Source organism: Tupaia chinensis, unplaced genomic scaffold (assembly GCF_000334495.1).
Source record: "Tupaia chinensis unplaced genomic scaffold, TupChi_1.0 Scaffold000366_1, whole genome shotgun sequence".
In the NCBI taxonomy this organism is placed as follows: Eukaryota; Metazoa; Chordata; class Mammalia; order Scandentia; family Tupaiidae; genus Tupaia; species Tupaia belangeri.
Genome location: NW_006159863.1, coordinates 1,315,156 through 1,337,619, shown reverse-complemented (window position 1 = coordinate 1,337,619; position 22,464 = coordinate 1,315,156). Strand labels below are relative to the sequence as shown.

General features: G+C 39.4%; 1 protein-coding gene across 3 annotated transcripts in view; it reads right to left on the bottom strand.

Moving 5' to 3' along the window:
- Positions 1-22,464, bottom strand: part of CCDC25 (coiled-coil domain containing 25) — a 44,333-nt gene that overhangs the window by 19,140 nt on the left and 2,729 nt on the right. The window contains exons 1-5 of one of the 3 annotated variants that reach the window (XM_014589637.2): positions 21,714-21,770; positions 18,474-18,521; positions 11,769-11,808; positions 9,401-9,452; positions 2,781-2,856 (exon numbers count right to left, since the gene is read on the bottom strand). In XM_014589637.2, coding sequence (XP_014445123.2) covers positions 2,781-2,856; positions 9,401-9,452; positions 11,769-11,808; positions 18,474-18,495 — 190 coding nt within the window. In that variant the 5' untranslated portion in view covers positions 18,496-18,521; positions 21,714-21,770. Of the gene's footprint in view, positions 1-2,780; positions 2,857-9,400; positions 9,453-11,768; positions 11,809-14,932; positions 15,090-18,473; positions 18,522-21,713; positions 21,771-22,464 lie in introns of those variants that run through there. The other 2 variants (XM_014589636.2, XM_027773727.1) reach the window with 2 other exon arrangements.

Below are 22,464 nucleotides of genomic sequence, written 5' to 3'. Positions count from 1 at the left end.
TATATATAAAGAAAAGGTACCAGTAAAGTGCTAAGTACAGAGAAGACAGGAGCCACTAGAAGCAAGGGAAGGGAAAGGCTCCATGGAAGAGGTGAATAGAGCTCAATGGTTAAAACAAGACTTCAGAGTCAGATGGTCTGACTTCAAGATTCTACCACATTGCAGAGCTTTGAGACCTTGGGCAAGGTCCTTAATTCTCTTTAAGTTCAGTTTGCTAATCTATAAAAAGAAAATAATAATATCTAACTCAATAGAGTTGATAAATGAAATAATTTATAAGGTTTTTAGCATAGGGCCACATATGTATTTAATACTCCATTAACGTTAGCAATTATCATCATTACTATAACTACTATGTAAGTCCTTAAGCCTTGGCTTGGATCTGCATGTATGATGACTGAGGAGGACAAAATGGAGGGGAAAAAGAACTTAATATAAGCAAAGGTGCAACGTCAGAAAACTCCAAGTACTTGCTTTGGCTGGAATATGAAGTATGTAAAGGGAAAGAAGTTTGATCAGAAATGTTCAGATGCCAGGTTAAGAATTTTGGACTGAATCGTACAGGACAAAAGAAAGTTTAATCTGGCAAGCTAATCTATGATTCTAGACCCATAACTCAGAACAGGTTGATTCTATGATGACAAACAAGTTTAACCCAAACTCTCTTGGTTGTGAAGGTGGTCAACCAGGGAGGAAAATGTTGAGTACACGGTGTTGCAAGTAGTCTCCTCTGTATATCTCAAAGTAAAGACCATTTCTTCCCTCGTTAGCTGCATCCTCTGCTATTGACTCATGAGAGTGAGACCCTTGGGCTCAGTTCATTTTGCTGGGTGACTTATCACTGCGGAAGGATGAAGAAGAGAAGAGTAATTCGTGTCACAACTCTTCTTTTTGTTTTCTCTAAAACTGGTAAACTATTAAGAGATTAAGAAGGCTGGGCTGAAACTCCAAAGCCTTTTCTTTAGAGAGATTTTTGCTATAGGGTGCAGGCACTAGACAAGAGAGAGAGAGAGAGAGACAGACAGAAAGGCAGACAGACAGAAAGTGAGAATCACCCCCCAGGGGAAATGGCCACACCACAATCTCTTCTCCTACATTCTCCTCTCAGGGTTTTGCGTATGCACGCACACATGCCTGCTGTGAATTATAGCCATTGGGTCCAGGACCCAAACAGTGGTCAACTCTGTGGGAGTCCAGCGATGTAACCATTATGCCATCTGCTGGTACAAAGCCCTTTTAACAAAGGCACATCTGCTAGCTCGGGGCATGGGAAGAGACAAGAACATGTAAAGGAGGTTGGAATGCAGAGGAAAGGAGGATAATGACTGCTTCATTTTTATTATTTTATTTCAATAACTTAAGATCTTAACTGAAAATCTTAGAAAATTCTGTTCTGCTCACAAAATGGAATGTCCTAAAACCATTACACTTTGTTGATTTATGGAGCTGAAAATCAGTTGCTCTATAAAATAAGAATTCCACCATCTTTGGCTAGGTATCTGATTTGTTACTAAGGCTATTTAGATTCAAGAAACAGGGTCTAGGGACCAGCAGGTGGTGTGGAATTTAAGATGTTGGATCCCATATGGCCAACTGTATGGTTCAAGTCCCAGACCTGGTGGCTTAGAAATCATGCCAGGTATGCGTGGGTGCGTGTCCAAAATACCAGTAGGAGGATGGAGGAAAAGGGAATGCAGTGTGGCCATCTATCTTGGGGGATGATGTCACACTTTCTCTCTGGTGAGCACATACACACTACAGCAAAAAACTAAACACAGCCTATGTTGTGGGAAAGAGGGTCTGCTGCCTAGCTCTTGTTTTATACTCACCAGCCTCTGGTACCTGTTATCAGCTCTGTGTCAGCCCTGCTATTTCTCTAGCCAAACTACATTTCTTCCCAACCCTCTTTATCATCCCTCAACTTCTTATCAAGCCAAAATTATCTCCACACTATTTAGGTCTATGTCCTACACCTAAAATCTGATTCATTATCTTAGTCATTCTTAGCAGACTATCACCTCCTGGCTCCCCTTCTTTATTGCCTTTCTTAGGCCAACAACCATCGTTCTTGACCTTTACAACTAGATTAAACCTTATATGGTAGAAATAAACAATCTCCAAGCATAGTAATCCGGCACTACCTAAAACACTCGGACCAACTCTTCTCAATGCACCCTGCAAGTCAGAATCACCTCAACAGTATCTGAAAACTAGTGATACTCAGGGATCAAATCCTATCAATTAAGTAAGATTCTGGGGGAAGAGAAGGAAAACATCAATTGACTTGATATTCTTCACAACTAAAGGGAGGGAAAATATGTACAAGGAAGAGGAGACAGAGAAAAAATGGCAAAGCATAATTTAGAGATTCTAGTTCTACAATCCAAGGACAAATGATGGGAAAAAAGATATTAAATATTAAAAATAAAGCAATGAGACACATCTCTCTTGCTTAGTTATCAACATTACCAAATTTCCAAACATCTTTTTTCTTTTTTTTTTTTTTAAACAAATAACCTTAAAGGCAGGCAGAGCTACACAACTTTCTATTCAAAGTAAACAAAGCAATCAAAAGATCTGAGATTCAGCACCATAAAAATTAGCGATTAGTCTTTAATTCTTTAACAAAATTGCCATCCATCTCAACAAAGGAGTGGAAAGACATATTACATGTCATCTTTTTGACATGAGTCAAAGTTAGAGCACGTTCTCTAAGATATAATCCAGCTCAGAAACAGAGAAGGTCAGTGCTAATTCAGAAAACTCCTGGAAAAACTTACCTTGAATACTATTGGCCTTCACAAGGTGAGCACAGTCCATCAGCACGTCTTTTGGAATGTCTTCTATCTTCTCTCCCTGAAACACAAAAATAAACCACATGGTCCACTACTGGTTAACACTGGAGCACAATAAAAATGTAAAGAAAATATTTTATATATATATTTGACCAGAGAGAGACAGAGAAAGAGAGAGGGCAAGTGAGAAAGTAAGCCACCAGGTCTGGGACTTGAACTATGGCAGCCATGTGGGAGTCCAACACTTTAACCACCATGCCACTTGCTGGCCCTAGAAGCCAAACATTTAAAAAGGAAGTAAATTTACTGTGTCCATTTCAATGTGTATTTAAATCAACAGAAGGCAGTAATATGGAAAAATCTTAATAAATTTTAAAAAATGGGTTCTGAAAGAAAACTTTCAAAACATTAACTATATAATTTTGTCTGTGTAATTTTTGTTCTCTGTCTTCCATTCTTACTTTCAGAATCATCATGGGGAAATTGTGCCTATTTTCAACAGCTAAAGTCTTCCTGGCACAGATCCCTATGAATTTTCTTCCCCTCAAAGAGACAACTTGTATTGACAGTTGGTGGGTTTTCAGCCTTGAGGAAAAAAGCTCTTGGTGGGTTAGATCTCAACTATTCCCTCTATTCACTGTAAAGAAGAAATAACACAGAAATAAACATTAAAAAATAGAGGATTTGGAATTCAACTTTTTTTTTTTAAGTTTTGCAGTAGGGAGCATGTACTTGCTGGAAAGACAGAAAAGGAGGGCAAGTGAGAAATCACTCCCCGGGGAGATGACCATGCTGCAAATCCTTCTCTTTCATTTTCCTCTCTGGATATTCTGGGTGGACAGGCATGTGCCCACATGTGCCCACATGTGCTCAGCATGTTTTTCAAATCACCTGTCTGGGACTCGAACATGCAGCCATGTGGGGATCCAGTGCCTTAATGACCATATCACCTGCTAGCCTAGAATTTACCATCTTTTTTTTTTTTTTGAGAGATTTTCACTGTAGAGCACGTGCGCTCGCCAGACAGACAGAGAGAGACATAGAGACAGAAAGCGAGAAATCACCCCCCAGGGGGGATGGTCACGCCGCAATCCCTTCTCCTCCATTCTCCTCTCGGGATCTTGGGCACGCATGCACACGCGCCCGGCGTGAGTTTTAAGCCACCGGGTCCGGGACACGAACCGCGGTCGACTACGTGGGAGTCCAGCGACATAGCCACTACACTAACTGCTGGTTCCCGAGAATTTACCATCTTAATGACGCAATGTCATCATTATGAATATTAACTATCACACTAGACTATAATACTGGTGGGTCCCCCACTTAAGATGGTGCAATTTATGATGGTGTAAAAGCAATGCACTTTCAGTGGAAACCATATTCCAGATTTTCAACTTGATCATTCCCTAGGCTAGCAATATAACCCTCTTAAACTGCTGGGCAACAGCAGTGAGCCATAGCTCCCAGTCGGCCACATCATCACAAGGATTCACAATTATAAACAACTGATACTCTACAGTGTAGCATGCTGCCAGAGGATTCTGCCCAAATGTAGGCAAATATTAAGTATTCTGAGCATGTTTAAGATAGGCTAGGCTTGGGGCCAGCAGATGGTGTGGTGTTTAAGGTACTGGACTCCCACATGGCTGACCAGTTCAAATTTCGGACCCGGTGTGATGAAATTCACTCCTGGCACATTTGTGTGCATGCCTGAAATCCCAGGAGGAGAACAGAGAAGGGACTGTAGTGTGGCCATCCCACCTGAAGGAGTGATTTCTCACTTTTTCTCTCACTTTCTCCAGCAAGTGCACATATCCTATGGTAGAAACTTAAAAAACAGAAACAAAAAAATAGGCTTGGTTAAATTATAATGTTTCAGAGGTTAGGTCTGTTAAATGCACTTGTGACTTACAATAGGTTACAATAACTGACAATAGGTTAATTGGGATGTAAACCCATTTTTAAAATGTAATTATTTATTTTGTTCTTGCTATCAGGGGTGTGCACTTGTGGGGGCGGGGGTCAGGGGAGAGAAAGTGATAAATCACCCTCAGGGAGATGGCCATTTCGCAATCACTTCTCCATTCTCCTCTCATGAAGTTGGCTATGTGGGATCCAGCTGCCTTAACCTCCACACCACCTCCTGGCCCTGTACACCCATTTTACAGAATTTGTATAAAATATACAGAAGCTGATTTATTTTATTCTGAATAAAATAAAAATGAATAATTAAGAAAACAATAAAAACAAAAACACCTACCACTTTTTGAGTATGCACCACGTTCCAGGTACTAACTAAATAGCCCTAAGAAATGTGAAGGGTCTAGGATTCTCAATCTGCCAAGGCCAGAATTTGACTACAGGCCTTGTGCCATCTATATTAAGAGATAGAAAACCTGAAAGGTAAGGTTTTTTTTTTTTTTTTTTTTTTCTTTCTGTGGGTTTCAAAATCAAGCCCAGTAAAGAACACTGCTAAATGTCCATGATCTTTAAGATTTGGGTTAAAATCAACTGAATCCAAAAGAAATCAATGCATCTAGCACTAGGATATCCCAGGCATTTTTCCAAGTGCTTTAAGATATGCTTACTTATTTAATCCAATGACCCAGTAAGATAGGCCCTCAGGCTCTTTTACAGATGAGGAAACAAGTATAGTTTAGTAAGCAGCAGAGCCAGGATTCAAACCCTGCATACTGACTCCAGCATCTGGAGGCTAACCTCTTCACCTTACTGCATCTCCAACACTTATTTATTTTTTAGAGGTTTTTGCCTTAGAGCATGTGTGCTTGCTGGAGAGAGAGACAGAGACAGTGAGAGAGTGAGAAATTCCCCCTGAGGGGATAGCCACGCCATAATTCCTTCTCCTCCATTCTCCTCCTAAGATCTTGGGCATGCACAGATACATGTCCGGCATGATTTTCAAGCCACCAGGTCAAGGACTTGAACCGTGATTGGTCATGTGGGAGTCCAGTGATATAACCCCTACCATCTGCTGGCCCCTCCAACACTTACTTAGTACCTACAAAGTACAAGCTCTACTTTAGTCACTGCAGAAGAACAAACTGGTACAAGTTCCTCAAACAGCATGCATTTTCAAACTGAGCAGATTAATTTTTCCCCTATTTCCATTTTCTGACATGGGAGAACCCAAAGGTAAAAACTTAGTCTGTACCAAAGGGAAACCTGGTAACATAGTCTATTTTTCTAAATCTAATAGCTTCAAAATGGCAAAAAGCTGCCTAGAATTTAGAATTTTGCTCCAGCATAGAGTTCATAATCCTTCTCATTTCCTTTACAATACAGTCTTCAAAATTATAAATACTATAAGATGGGGCAAAATGCTTAACCTTGCTAGAAATGAAATAAACTTTATAGTCTTAATGAAATAGCATCTTGTATTCATTAAAATGGTCAAAAGATTTGTTTTTTTAAGTTATAAAACCAAAAATTTTCTCTATCAGATAGCATCTTAAATTAATACCATACTTTCAGAGGACAATCTGGCAAAAAAGAGTTGTGTGCGTATATACGTGTGTGTACCCCCGCCACACACACACACACATTTTGACTCAGTAATTCCATTCCTAAGAATTACTCAAAGAAAATAATTCAAAAGAAATCAGAAATGGTTCATAAAAGGATATTTCTTACTTGGGGTTTGCAATGCTGAGAAGCTGTAAATAATCTATATTCTGACAGAGCTGTCACAGTGATTGTGGCACATTATCAACTCAATGCTATAGTCAAAATAATAAATATGAAAATATAGTAATATGAAAAAGCTCATAATTGTCACTTTAAAGTACAGTCTATTCTGGCCCCCAATTTTTTTAAAATGCATGCACGGTTTTCTTGTAACACACATTTTCCATAAACTTTTTGAAGACATCCTGTATAACCAACCAGAGTATGCCAGGATGGAATGAAGATGGAAGCAAAATAATTTACCACATTGGGGCCAGCAGGTGGCATAATGGTTAAGGCGCTGGACTCCCAAGTGGCTGACCACAGTTCGAATCCTCAGCCTATCAGTTTGAAACTCATGCTGGGCACACGTGTGTGCCCAAAATCCTGAGAAGAGAATGGAGGAGAGGGGACTGTGGTGTGAGCATCCAGCTAGGGGATAATTTCTCACTTTCTGTCTCTCCAGCAAGTGCACATACTTTATAGCAAAAATCTCTCTCTCAAAAAAAAAAAAAAAATACCAAAAATGTAATTTATCAGATTACAAATGAAGGACATCGCATCACTGAAAGGAGTAATAGGAATAATAGAAGTAATGCAATCTAGTAGTTTCTCATGGCGATACAGGTTAATAGTGCTGCAATTACCTGCATGTACACTGGAGTCAAATAAGTAAATAGGAGGAGGATGACAAGGAGCCAGACTTCTCACTGTCAGAGAGAGAAGCTACAGATAAGCAAGGGAAAGGGAGCGAATAACTCTGTGGTAATGTATCAGGGTAGGAGACACCCATAAGAGCTCATGTTTAGCCTAACCCAGAGACAGATGGAGAGTTAGAGGAACAATTACAATACTTGTACATATTAATACATGGGTTAGTATACATACATACATTTCCTAGCTCTGTCAGCTGAGAGGGCCTAAGAGAAATGATAACCCAGTAGCAATGGGCATAATCCAGAGTCAGATCTTGATTTCAAAATGTCATTCACCAAAATAAAAGGAAGTAGGGCTCTCTGGAGAAATCACTGATTCTATAGCTGGAACAGGGGAAATACTGGATGAGCCTAAAGTACTCTTCAGTGCCAAAAAGTAAGGACACACTCAAAACGCAACAGGATGGGAGCATGTGAGAGAAATATAGGCACCAAGATGAAAGACCTCAAAGAGTTCCAGTCAAAGCTGAAGTAGTATGAGTCACAAAATAATACAATAGCAAAATATGAAATAAATATGTGAATCTATACCAATACAAATGATTGAACAAATCAGTGGAGAAGAGATAAATCTTTCTAGAAGAATCCCGAATATATGCAGACTTGCTGCATTCCAGGCAGTTTAATTCCATCCTCTGTATCCAGTACAAGCTGGACTTAATCACTTGCTTCCAAATAACAGAACACAGTAAAGGGAAGAAACGCAACTTCATAGTGGAGAAAACCAGCAAACACTATTCTAGCCAGACAGTTAAGGTTCACATCATCAATAAGTCATGTTAATTCATGTACTCCTCATATGAGGTGATGAGAAAGACACTTCACCTCTATACTGTTCTTTCCCCCAAATCCATAACCTTACCTAGTTATGAGAAAAACATTAGATAAACCCAAACTGAGTGACATTCTCCATTAAATAGCTGATTAGTACTTCTAAAAATGTCAAAGTTATTAAAAACAAAGAGAGTGAAAAACTATCACAGATCAAAGGACACTGGGCAAACATGACAACTAAATTGCTACATGGTGCCCTAGACTGGATCCTGAAATAGAAAGAGGACATTAATGAAAAGACTGGTAAAATTTGAATAAAATCCACAGTTTAGTTAATAGTAATATAAGAAGGTTTGTTTCTTTAAAAAAAAAAAAAGAATTATTAATTTAATTTATTATTATTAATTTTTAATTTGCTACAGGGCATGTGTGCTCACCAGAGAGAGAAAAAGCGAGAGAGAATGAGAAAAAAAGTAAGAAAGCGAGCCCACCAGGTCCAGGACTCGAACCATGTTTAGCCACCTGGGAGTCTAGCACCCCAACTATCATGCTACCTACTGACTCTGACAAGGTTAGTTTTTTTTTTTTAATTTTATTTATTCATTCATCTATTTTAATTTGACCAGAGAGTGACAGAGAGTGAGAGTGAGAGAGAGAGAGAGAAAGTTGGAAAGGAAGCCACCAGGTCCAGAGCTCAAACCGTGGTCAGCCATGTGGGAGTGTCCAGCACCTTAACCACTATGCCACCAGCTGGTCCCCGACAAGGTTAGTTTCTTAATTTGATAAATCTACCATGGTAATTTAAGATGTTAGCAATAAGAAGAAACTAGGCAAGTGATATATGAGAACTGTATCCTTGTAACTTTTCTGTAAATCTAAAATTACCTCAAAGTAATAAGTTTATTTAAAAGAAATGCATACACATTGTATGATTCAACTACATAAAATATATAGACAGATTGAGGAAATAATGGTATTATAGAACTAGGGAACATTAAATCTTTCTTCCTTTATTTACTAACATGCTGTTTAAACTTTCCAAAGAAGCCCCTGATAACTGCAAACATCAGCAGAAGAATCCCCTGCACCTTAGAAAAAGGAACCACACAGGAACTTCACAGGAGAAGACAGAAAGACGGTAGTGCCAACTGAACTGAAAGGTAGAGCATGCAGAGGTGGCAGACAACACGTCTGAACTGGCATGACATGCAGTGCTTCCAGCTGAGAAACATGTATTGTCTCTCTTTCTAAGTCTCAGAAATCACCCAGAATTTTCCTTAGTGATTTTCTGCATCAGAGAGAAGGTATCTCATTTGCTGACTTTAGATTTTCATACATATTACTTTAAGTAATTTAATTGCAGAAGAATGATAAAGAACATGATGCTCATCACTAAGAAAAAATTGTGAAACCATGTTGAAATTTAGTTACCTTATGTAATCGAAGGTATACATGTGCTGAAGAGAGTTTGTCCACGTGAAACCTACAAAGAAGGAAAACCACATTTAGTGAGAGGTACAGACAACCATCTCCTCAGGTCACTTGCATGTGAAGCATTCCATTCCCAAACGTACCCACTCAGTACCTACTCCATGCTAGGCTCGTGGGGAATACAAAACAGTCACCATCTCCAAGGAACTCACTACCAACTTTAAGAGGTCACAGAAACACTGAAAAGTTATGTAGCTGTATGTGACGAATGTGAAGATAAGCAGTAGCAAAAACAAATATTAAATGCTCTCAGAAGGGTGACTTTTCTATGATAAAAAAAGTTATCATGGAAATTCTTCAAGAAAGGATTGAGATCTCTCCTGGCTGAAGTACAGGACTTACAGAAAAACAAACAAACAAACAAACAAAAACAGGGAAAAGAATTTCAGATGAGAAAGGAAAGGAAGGAAGGAAGTCACTGAGACTCCAGTAGTGCAAGCCTGGGATACTTGCCGGAACACAGTCTGGAGAAAAAGGTAAGGGTTTTATTTGGGACATCCTGAGTTTCAAGCGATGAAAAAACAATCCAAAGAGAATGTGAAGTACAAAGGTGGAAGAGTCAGGTGAGTTCTAAAGACAATAAGCAGAATCATCATTAATTAGGCTAGACCAACCATTCAAGATTGTGAAAAAGGATCTCTAGGTATCCACAGACACCAATTTGTTTAGTACAAACTCTTAATGAAATGAAAAACCAAGTCATAATTTATTGGATGTGAGCTGTAAATAGGATATTTCTCTTCCAATTAAATATACTTTTTATAAAAGGGTAAAGGCTGTGGTAAATTAGCTTTTATGATATATCCAAATAGGTAACCTTTCCTATACAGGTATATAAACTTTGAAACTGATACTCCAAAAACTTACAGCAGGTAATCACCAGGCTAATCCAGCTATTCTCACCTTCCTTAAGAGTCTGAACCTTTCTCGACTTTAAAAATAAAAAATAATTCAGCTGAAGGTGCCAGGTGTTTAATATGAGATAACCAGAAATCACTTATTTTTGTTTGAGAGGTTTATGCTATAGGGCGCGTGCGCTCGCCCAAAAGACAGAGATAGAGAGACAGAAAGCGAGAAATCATCCCCCGGGGGGATGGCCATGCCGCAATCCCTTCTCCTCCATTCTCCTCTCGGGATTTTGGGCACGCACACACATGTGCCCGGGGTGAGAAAAGAGATCCAGAAAGAGAACTGTGGCAATAGCCTGAGGGGCAAAGTGACTTGAGGCTGAGACCTGGAAGGAAGAGAAAGCAGCGATTTAGAACTGGACCTGAGCCAGTAATAACCAGAGTAGACCTGTTATTTTCTTTATCTCAGTGATCTCATCAGAAAAATAGGCATATTTTTCACGGGGTTATTGTGAAGTGTATTAGTGGAGGGCAACACTTAGTAGTATTTGGCATATGGTTAAACGCTCAATAAATGTTCACTATCACAATAAAGCAGTAGGATCCAAGTGCTTATCTTCATGAACAGCATTTGGTAGCAGGTGCCAGGAGTTGGGGAGACAATACCCCACTCAACAGGCAGAATTAGACCTCAGGAGAGATGTTCCTAGGGCCAGAGTAAGTGATGGAAACAACAACAAAAAATAACTATGAGTGTGAGAAGACAGAAAATTAAAGCACCAGGAGCCTGTGCCCTCCTAAAAGGTCCTAGGTCTGATGGGCAGGGAAAGTCACATGGCATTCTAAAACAGAAAGAGGAAACAATTCAGCAAAAATTAAGGGTTTTTTTGGTTTATTTGTTTTGTGTCTTTTTGGACTAGGTTTTATGAGTAGCAAAATAAATTATCTTAGAGGGAGACTTAAAAATCATATCTTAAAGTTTCCATAAATGACCTTAGAAGGAATAGGGGTTGGACCAAGATGGTAAACTCACTAGGATATTTAGAAGTCAAACTGTTTCCTTTAGAGCTGCATCTGGTCAGATGCTACATCTATTCTATCCACATGGGTGCCTGTGTCTAATTTCTTTACTGCTTCTCATGAAGTCTTCACCCAGCCACTCAATAAGAGTGGTCCGAATGTTTCAGCGCAGTGGTCTTGGTAACTTCCTACAAGAAGACAGTTATAAGGTAAAAGAAGACCCATCTATTTTCAGGCCTGAGATCTAACCCAAAACATCATTCCCAACTTGTGGATATATAAATAAAGGGGACTGTCAATTGGTTCAATTTAACGTTGAACACCCATGAACAAAAACACAAAGCAAATGCTCTCGTTTTAATCATAGGAGGTAGATGGCTGGTCAAGTCTAAGAAAGTAAATGATGATCCACAGAAAGCAAAACCAAAATTGTTACTTACCAAATATCTTCGGGCCAGCCATACTTTATTAGATCTTCATCTATGGTGAGATACAAGAGAACAAAGAACTGATAAGAAAAACTCAAATGAAGATATGTCAGGGTTTTTAAGAAGTCAGGGAGGGGAGAAAGACCAACCCCTTCCACAACAGTTTCTCTCCTTTAATGGAAGAAGGAATTACTCAGAACGGCCTTAGTGCTTGAAAATATAGAAAAATAAACATTTTTATAATTGAGTGATTAAAAACTATAATTCTGTAATACTTGTAATCTAAAACTCAAAGATGTTTCTATTGAAAGATAATAAAATACTGACAAATCAAAGCAACTGAGAAGTTAGATGTTTTAGATTGCTGATTCGTTATATGAACTTAAAAGGTTAAAATGACTGCTAAAACTTCGAAAAGATGGATTGCATTTTATTTCTTTTAAGAAAAAAATAACTATAAAATTATGAAAAATTAGAAACAGAACAAATTATTAGGAATATGGAGGAAAATAAAATCACCTAAAATTTGGTCATGTATGGAAATAAAATACCAAATGAAATGGCTAAAAGGGTGAAAAGCAATTACCTTAGGATAGGGGAGGACACAGGTATTGGGAAGGATGGTGTGGGGAAACTGATGCTTTTTATTGTAAGCATTCTATATTATTTGACCTTCTTTTTAAAAGAGGTTTTTGCCTTAGGGTGCAATTACTGGGGAGAGACAGAGACAGTGAGAGGGAAAGTGACAAATCACCCCCCAAGAGGAATTGCCACACTTCAACCCCTTCTCACTCTCCTCTTGGGATCTTGGGCACACACTCACATGTGCCTGATATGATTTTCAAGTCTGGAACTCGAACTGAAGTCGGGCATGTGGGAGTTCAGTGATGTAACCGCTACACCATCTGCTGGCCCCACTATTTGATTTTTTAAACTATTTGTTAGACAAAAATTAAAATTTTTAAAGTTCTTTGGAAACAATGACTACTTAATTCTATCATACGAATGAACTTTTCTTAATGACCTGGGTTATTTCTAATTATAAATGCTTCAGTAAATTTTATTGAAGATGTCCATATTCATGTTTTTTTTTCCTTAAAGTATATTTCTAAAAGCTGATGTATTAGTTCAAACTCTATGCACATTTATAACACCATAATAAGTATCACTATGGAAAGATTCTATCAATACATACTTTTAATGGCCAGATTAGTGATTAGTAAATACTTCTGTATTAAAACAGCACTTGAAAAAGTTTAAGCTAAACAAAATAATTCACTTGTAATAATTGACAATGAAAAATCTACATAATCCAAATGGGGTGTTTATTATCCAGAAAAGTAAAATAAATAAATAAATAAAATGACAACTCATAGATGAGGGCACTTGGAGCAGCTGCAGACACCCTGAGCTTTCCAAAGGGCTTTCCTCCAGCTTATGTGAGGAGCTGTGCAAACGACAGCTGATAGGTGACCAGAAAAAGTGAAGGGAAATATAAAAACCTCTTTTTTCCTCAGTTAAGCAATGTTTGGCTCCCTCCTGACACCTGCTGGCTCATGAAATAAAAAAGATCTAAAAGCATTTTAGTCAAAGTAACTTGTTCCATTAAAAATTCATTTATGTTCCACCCAGTTCTGAGCCTGAAATCACCAAGGCTATTAGAAGAATGTGTGATGTATTAGAAGTGCTGGACAACAGAGTGCTTTTAAAAAAATAGTGGCTTTGCTTACAAGGCACAGTAGGAAAAGGGCATACCTCCATAAGACTCCAAGGGTTCCTGGGGGGAAAATGTTCAAAACATGGTTTTTTTTTGTTTTTTTTTTTTTTTAAAGATTTTTGCCATATGGGATGTGTATTATTTTTGCTCCTTTTATTTTTTTTTAAGTAAGCTTTATTTTTCAGAGCAGTTTCAGGTTCACAAGAAAACTGATCCACACTTACTTCTGTGTGTGAGCCCAGCTGAATGCCATGAAAGCACAGATTAAATCTTCCCCTTTAATACCTCAGAGACTGGCATATGGCCCCACTTAGATAAGCCTCCAGCAAACAGTGAACAAGAAGGAAGAAAAAAAAAAAAAGACATAGTGGGAATGTCACTGGCATAGCTGCCTTAGGTCACCACTACTACCAGCCTATCTTTGTACACGGATTCTTTTTTTTTGTTAAGGTTTTTGCCATGTGGCACATCTGCTTGACGGAGACACAGAGAGAGAGAGAGAGGCAAAGTGAGAAATCACCTCCCGCCCCCCCCCCCCCCCCCCCCCCGGGAGGTGGCCAAGTGACAATCTGTTTTCCTCCATTCCTCTCTCAAAATTTTGGGCATGCACGCACATGTGCCTGGTGTGAGTTTCAAGTCGCTGGGTCCAGGACTCGAACCAAGGTTGGCCATGTGGGAGTCCAGCACCTTAACCTCCATGCCTCTTGCTGGTCTCTAGAAAATGTATATGAGCAAACTATCCATGGATTTCAAAATCTTCTACACCAAAATAAATTCATATTTCAATTCCATTTTCCCATATTTGAAGTCACTTAATAAATAAAGCCCTGCTCTACAGATTGCACAATGCAAAACTTGCACAATTGAATGTAGTAACTCTGCTTTAGTTCTTCTCGGGAACCTAAGTCTTAGATTCTCATGCTTGCTATGGTAGAAAGAAAACGAGACTTGGTCAGACTTGCATTCTTACCTACTGAAGAGATCTAGGACCTTAATTACCTTGCCTTACTATTTAATGTAACATAGGGAGATATAGTATCCCTTCCTTAGCTATATTAGGAAGATGCTCTGAGAACACAAAATTACCAACAATTATTTAAGGTTTACTAGAAAAAATATAAAACTGAAATGTCAATACACTGTAGACTACTTTATCCTTAAAAGTTATACCCAAAGTCAATGGGATAAAATTATTGGAAACTTTTAAACAGACATTAGTTTTGGTAAATTTTGGTTTTCTCTCTTAGCTAGGACACAATACTGTGCTTATGACAACCATTCTTGGTTTTATTTCATTACTGTCAAAAGTCTCATACTAAAATATAATTTGCCTCTTTTAAAGGAATATAAAGGATCAAGGTCATTGCTGTCAATTTCAGATGGCACCTAGTTTTAGAAGGGGTGGGGGTGAGGGGAGGTAAGGAAAAGCAATACTTGAATATTAAAAAAAGGTAACTACCTTGAATTAACCAGCTCTCAGCCTACTGAGGCAGTTATCCCGAGTGGAGTGTTCCCATGGGATGAAAAGGAGGAAGTACTGGAGAGCTAAACAAACTCCAGAGATGACAATCACCAGTTACTGAGTACCTGCTATGAGCACTCAACATACGTTCTTTCATTTGACCTTCACAGCCCTGCAAGACAGGATTACCTTCTGAGTACCATCCCACAATCCTTTTCTAACATCAAAGGAATCTGAAGTCTAAGAGCTTAACTCTAGCTAGTTTGCCAAAGAGCTGAGATTGGCCTGAACTCAAAGCTGTCTTTTCTAAAACATTACATTACCACATGAGAAGAGCAGCAGTGTTTTCCAAGCAGTGTTATACATATTTTATACATAACAAAATAAAAATAATGCTGTATTTTCTCCAGGTACCCTTGCTGTGCTTTCTCCCACCCCTCACCTCAACGTTCCACACTGTGAAGATCAGTGCTATAAACCGATTGCTCTCTTGGTTATCCAGAAAGCTCAACTTCACTTTGGTCTCCCTCTTCACTTGCTTAACCATAAAGACCATCCCTGAAGGCAGTGTTTTTCTTTTAAACTGTAGTTCAAGTTCACTAGTGGGCTCCAAAATAATTTAGTAGGTTAGTCTCCCTAATCCTAACCCTAGCTTTTAAAAAAAATGGGAGTGGGGAGAATAAAAAATAAACAATACAGGGCCAGCTGGTGGCATGGTGTTTAAGGCACTGGATTTCCGCATAGCTGATTACGGTTTGAGTCCTAGACCTGGTGGCTTGAAAATAATGCCAGCCTTGTATGTGCATGCCCAAAATCTCAGCAGGAGAAAGGAGGAGAGAGGACTGCAGTGTGGCCATCTTCCTGGGTGATGATATCTCTCTCTCACTTTGTCTCCCACAGTGAGCACATGAGCCCTACAGCAAAAGTAAAAGTTTTTTTTTTTTGGAGAGATTTTTGCTATAGGGCACGTGCGCTCACCAGACAGAGACAGAAAGCGAGAAATCCCCCCCCGGGGGGTTGGCCACACTGCGATCCCCTCCATTCTCCTCTTGGGATCTTGGGCACGGCATGCACATGCGCCTGATGTGAGTTTCAAGCCACCGGGTCCGAATGCAAACCGCGGTCGACTACGTGGGAGTCGAGCGACATAGCCATTACGCTAACTGCTGGTCCCAGCAAAAGTAAAAGTTTTAAAAATGGTAAAAAAAAGAAAAAAAAATGTATGAAGTGATCTCTTTAAAGTCCAAACCATATAGGATTTTTAATTGATGTAAATAAGCATAGGTTACCCTCTGACTCATATTATTCTAAATCAAAAGATTCTACAAAATCCTCTGGGAAATAAAAGCTTCTAATCAGCAACAGATAATGTCAATACACTGTAGACTACTTTATCCTTAAAAGTTATACCCAAAGTCAATGGGATAAAATTATTGGAAACTTTTAAACAGACATTAGTTTTGGTAAATTTTGGTTTTCTCTCTTAGCTAGGACACAATACTGTGCTTATGACAACCATTCTTGGTTTTATTTCATTACTGTCAAAAGTCTCATACTAAAATATAATTTGCCTCTTTTAAAGGAATATAAAGGATCAAGGTCATTGCTGTCAATTTCAGATGGCACCTAGTTTTAGAAGGGGTGGGGGTGAGGGGAGGTAAGGAAAAGCAATACTTGAATATTAAAAAAAGGTAACTACCTTGAATTAACCAGCTCTCAGCCTACTGAGGCAGTTATCCCGAGTGGAGTGTTCCCATGGGATGAAAAGGAGGAAGTACTGGAGAGCTAAACAAACTCCAGAGATGACAATCACCAGTTACTGAGTACCTGCTATGAGCACTCAACATACGTTCTTTCATTTGACCTTCACAGCCCTGCAAGACAGGATTACCTTCTGAGTACCATCCCACAATCCTTTTCTAACATCAAAGGAATCTGAAGTCTAAGAGCTTAACTCTAGCTAGTTTGCCAAAGAGCTGAGATTGGCCTGAACTCAAAGCTGTCTTTTCTAAAACATTACATTACCACATGAGAAGAGCAGCAGTGTTTTCCAAGCAGTGTTATACATATTTTATACATAACAAAATAAAAATAATGCTGTATTTTCTCCAGGTACCCTTGCTGTGCTTTCTCCCACCCCTCACCTCAACGTTCCACACTGTGAAGATCAGTGCTATAAACCGATTGCTCTCTTGGTTATCCAGAAAGCTCAACTTCACTTTGGTCTCCCTCTTCACTTGCTTAACCATAAAGACCATCCCTGAAGGCAGTGTTTTTCTTTTAAACTGTAGTTCAAGTTCACTAGTGGGCTCCAAAATAATTTAGTAGGTTAGTCTCCCTAATCCTAACCCTAGCTTTTAAAAAAAATGGGAGTGGGGAGAATAAAAAATAAACAATACAGGGCCAGCTGGTGGCATGGTGTTTAAGGCACTGGATTTCCGCATAGCTGATTACGGTTTGAGTCCTAGACCTGGTGGCTTGAAAATAATGCCAGCCTTGTATGTGCATGCCCAAAATCTCAGCAGGAGAAAGGAGGAGAGAGGACTGCAGTGTGGCCATCTTCCTGGGTGATGATATCTCTCTCTCACTTTGTCTCCCACAGTGAGCACATGAGCCCTACAGCAAAAGTAAAAGTTTTTTTTTTTTGGAGAGATTTTTGCTATAGGGCACGTGCGCTCACCAGACAGAGACAGAAAGCGAGAAATCACCCCCCGGGGGGATGGCCACACTGCGATCCCTTCTCCTCCGATCCCTTCTCCTCCATTCTCCTCTTGGGATCTTGGGCACGGCATGCACATGCGCCTGATGTGAGTTTCAAGCCACCGGGTCCGGATGCAAACCGCGGTCGACTACGTGGGAGTCGAGCGACATAGCCATTACGCTAACTGCTGGTCCCAGCAAAAGTAAAAGTTTTAAAAATGGTAAAAAAAAGAAAAAAAAATGTATGAAGTGATCTCTTTAAAGTCCAAACCATATAGGATTTTTAATTGATGTAAATAAGCATAGGTTACCCTCTGACTCATATTATTCTAAATCAAAAGATTCTACAAAATCCTCTGGGAAATAAAAGCTTCTAATCAGCAACAGATGGTCCAATTAGTTCAAATATTATTTGATATACAAAATTTTCTAAAGTTACATAATCTGAAATTCTTTTTGAGGGGACTTGTTTCTGAAAAGCTGACTTATCAGAAGTAGTTAGCTGAAAACTCATATCCAATTGGGCCAGCAGGTGGTGCGGAAGTTAAGGCGCTGGCTCCTACTTGGCTGACTGTATGGTTGGAGTCCAGGAACTGGTGGCTTGCAAATCACACCGAGTGCATGTGTATACATGCCCAAATCCCAAGAGAAAACAGGCAGAGAAGGGACTGTGGCATGGCCATCCACTCAAGGGGGTGAATGCTCACTTTTCTTCTCTATGCCTTCTAATAAAACTAAAACAAAAGCCAACCAATAAATCAGGGATGAGGAGTGTGGTTGAGAGAAGACAATACTTACCTGTTGGAAATTTCAAAATTAAATGTCTTTGAAAACTTACTTTCATATTTATCCTTTCCCATGTAAATAGTGTAAGCAGATGAATTAACTAAGAAAAAACAAAAACAAAAGTAATTAGATAAGTCCATTTCCAGCAAAACTGAGTAATTACAACTGAACACTATAATGACTTACAATTTTCTTTTGTTATAAATACATTATCAAGACACCAATTAAAACTGAATAAAGTCTGTTTACTAGAAAATAATATGCTGCAACATTAATTTCCTAATTTTGAGAATGAAGATGCCTTTTGATAAGTGAATACTCTTGATTTTAGGGAAATAAAAGCTGAGGTAGTAACTTACAAGAAATGGTTCAGAAAAAAGTGTGTATAGAGAGAAAAAAAGAAAGATAAAAGAGGGCAAGAGACAGGCAAACGTGGTAAGATATTAGAATGTGGGGTATTTGCTAGAAGGACATACAGAAAATCTTATTGTTTAAGCAACTTTTCTAAAGGACTGAAAGTAGATGTCAAAATAGAAAATTTAAAATAAAAAGGAGCATGACTGCTGGGCAAGAAATCTGAATGAAGCACCTTTCAAGTTAAAGGGAAGGAAAAATGGACTTATTCTAACACATTTGTTATTATCACCAAATAATATAATAATTCTTACTATGGGAATTGGTCATTTTGGAGATACCTAGCTCAAGTGTAGCAATCAACCTAATTTTGAAGGTGTGAATAATTTATAGAGCAACCTATATTGAGACAGATGACATTATCAGGTACTAAAAGTTATAAGTAGTCTTAATGACTAAATAGACTTAGTTCTGATTTCAAAAGCTCCCTGTTCATTTTGTAAGTAGATATTTTGTGGGTCCATAAACCAGACGGTCTTGAATTTGATACTAGAAATACATGAAGACAAATGAATGTTCTATTATTCTGAGAGCATGAAAGAATGAAAATTGAACAGACTGTAGTCAGCAATACTAACCTTAGTAAAGCAAACCACTCCCTATAGAGATTTTCCTTCCATTTTTCAAAAGTTTTTATCCAGTAAACCATTAATTAAAAAAATCTGGTTAGGGACCAACAGGTGGCATGGTGGTTAAGTTGTTGGACTCCCACATGGCCAACCATGATTTGAGTCACAGACCTGGTGGCTTGAAAATCATGCCAGGTGCACGTGTGTGTGTGTGTGTGTGCAAAATCCTGAGAGGAGAATGGAGAAGAAGGGATTGCTATGTGGTCATTCCTCTAGGGGGGGTGGGGTGATTTCTCACTCCCCTCTGGCCCCCCTGGAGAGTGCATGTACAAAAACATTGAAAAAAAAAAAAAAAGCAACTGGCTATTCATACAAACTTATTTCCTGAAGATTCTGTTATATAGAAGTTTTTTTTTTCTTCACTGAGGATATGTAACTTTTGATGGAAAAGTTATGAGTTTCCCATTAACTTTGCACTTTAGAAAGACTGACTGCACAAGTGCAGTTTTATTAAGAGTTAGAGAGCAAATATTTTCCATCAAGAAGTGTTCTGACATTTTACTGGAAACTAATGAGAAAAATAGGATCCACAAATCTGCTTCAGCATTCTGTTCTATTAAGGGAACCTGTGTATGTACAACTAGTGTTTAAAGAATTGAGGATAATAAAGCAGCTAACGTAAAATCTATCTAGTACCAATTAGCTTATCTGTATTTTATTTTTGTGTTGGGCATATTTGTGTTGTTGGCAACTCTCACACATGGAAAAATTACAAAGAGGAGGGTCAGAAAGAAGGACACACTTGCCAGTGATTTGAAGATGGCTGAAGGCTAGGGGGTGAATTACAGCTTCAGGGACCTGCTGGGGCTGCTGTCTGTCTCTCCCTCATGGAATAAACTTTAAAAAAGGGAAAAGCTAAGCTAAAATTTCTCTTACCTCATAACTAGAGAACAGAACAAAGATGAAATTGCCTATGACACTGATAAAGGTGTATGATTTTTTAGGCTACTTTTGAATTTTGTTTCTGGCAAATTTATTCATATGGGTTAAACAAACCAAAACTACAGAGGCAGAGAAACAGCTTATGGCATGCTGTGGAAATCTACACTACTGAGAAAAAACAATGAGATGCTAACAGTGTGATGAAATAGGAGGAACAAGGACTTGTAATAACTTTCTAGAACCTCAATTTCTCATCTCTACAGTAGCACCCTATTCAAAATCAGCAAACACAGAGCTAGTTTCTCTTAAATTTTACCACCAAAAAGAATGCAGATAGAGTGAGCAACAGAACAGTGCACTATAAAAGTAAAAAAAAAAAAAAAACAAAAAAACAACATTTGTTTTATTCATCAAACATTTACTAAGATCCATTATGGGGGGCAGTAAATGGTGTGGACGTTAAGTTGGCTGGATCCCACATGACCAGTTGTGCAGTTTAATTACTGGATCTGGCAGCTTGAAAAATATATTGGTCGTGTGTGCAAGTATGCCTCAAATACTGAGAGTGGAGAAGGGATTGTGGAGTGGTCATTTCCCTTGGGAGGTGATTTCTCATTTTTCTTTATGTCTTTCTCAGGTGAGCTCACACCCTGTATCAAAAACTAAAAAAAAAAAAAAGTTAGGAAAATAACTAAAAAGTTCCTGTTCCTTCCCTCAATTCACTAAGGGCACTTGTGCTGGGGTAGGAGTTGGGGGTATATTAGAGAGAAGGGAGAGGAAAGGGGAAGAGAGGTAGGGACAGTGAGAAAACATCCCCCCATGGGGGACAGTCATGCCACAATCCCTTCTCCATCTCTCCCTCCTTTATGGAGTTTGGGCATGCAAAAACATGGGCCTGGACATGCACCTGGACATATGCCTGTCATGTTTCTCTAGCCACTGAGTCTAGAATCCAACTGAGCAGTCAGCCATGTAGAGTCCAGCCACCTTAACCATGAGGTCATGGGATGGCCCAAAGCAGTCCACTTTTTTTAAGATTTTTGTCATAGGGGCTTAGGGGATTCTACAATAGTGAGATGGATGGAAAGTGAGAAATCATACCTTGCCCCTGTCCCTTTATGGCCATACCTCAATTGCTTCTCCATTTCCTCCTGGGATCTTGGACACTGGTGCATATGCAACCCAGCATGATTTTAAAACCACTGGGTCCAGACTCAAACCATGGTCTACCATGTGGGAGTCCAGCTCCTTAACCACTATGCAACCTGCTAGCCCTGGCAGCCCTCCTTTAATACCACGTGATGAGCGCAATGCAGAGGCCTATAAGGGACACTAAGGGGGTCCCCAAAGAGGCATACTTAAGCAACCTTATGGCAAGAGCTGGAGAAGGAAAGGCATCCTGGAAAAATCAGGCCAAAGCTGTCCTAACAGGAAAAAAAAAAAAAAGAATTGAGAATTGATTCTAGGTAGGAGGAACATATGCATAGAAAGTCCAAACTCTCCATTTCCTGGGAACTAAAGTCACCCTCTATTTGCCTGCCAAAAACAAGTCAGAAACATTATCAAGTCACTTTTCAAAATCTGTGACATCGACTCTATTCTATGAGGGGCTACGCTGACATTCTAAGATCTTTTTATTGCTTTCCTTTGCACCCCAGGCCCTACAACCTTTTCCTAGGATAAGGCACACTTCCTGTAAGGCAGAGTTGCCAACAGGTGTTTCCTTTCTTAACGTGAGTAATTTTCAGGGTGGTCTGAATAAACGTCGCAGGGCGAGAAGGGGACTTGGGACGGGGGATGATGAGCCCACAAACTGCCCACTTTGAAGGAGTGACAGGAGACCTTTCCATTTGGGAGATGGACCCACCCCGGATGCAAAGACGGCAGAGCCATTGCACCTCCGCGGTCCCCAGGCCCTCTCAAGGGGATGCCTGGGAACGATAAGGCAGCCCCGAAAGACAGACGCGCGGGGAGCCCAGAGGCGCGGAGACACTCGCCGCCAACCAGGCGCTTTAGAGCAACATCCTGGCGCAGCGGCGGCCCGGGGGTTCCCACTTCGGGCCCCTCTACGGGACCGGCTCCGGCAGGCCGCGGTGCCCACTACCCGCCGCTGCTGGT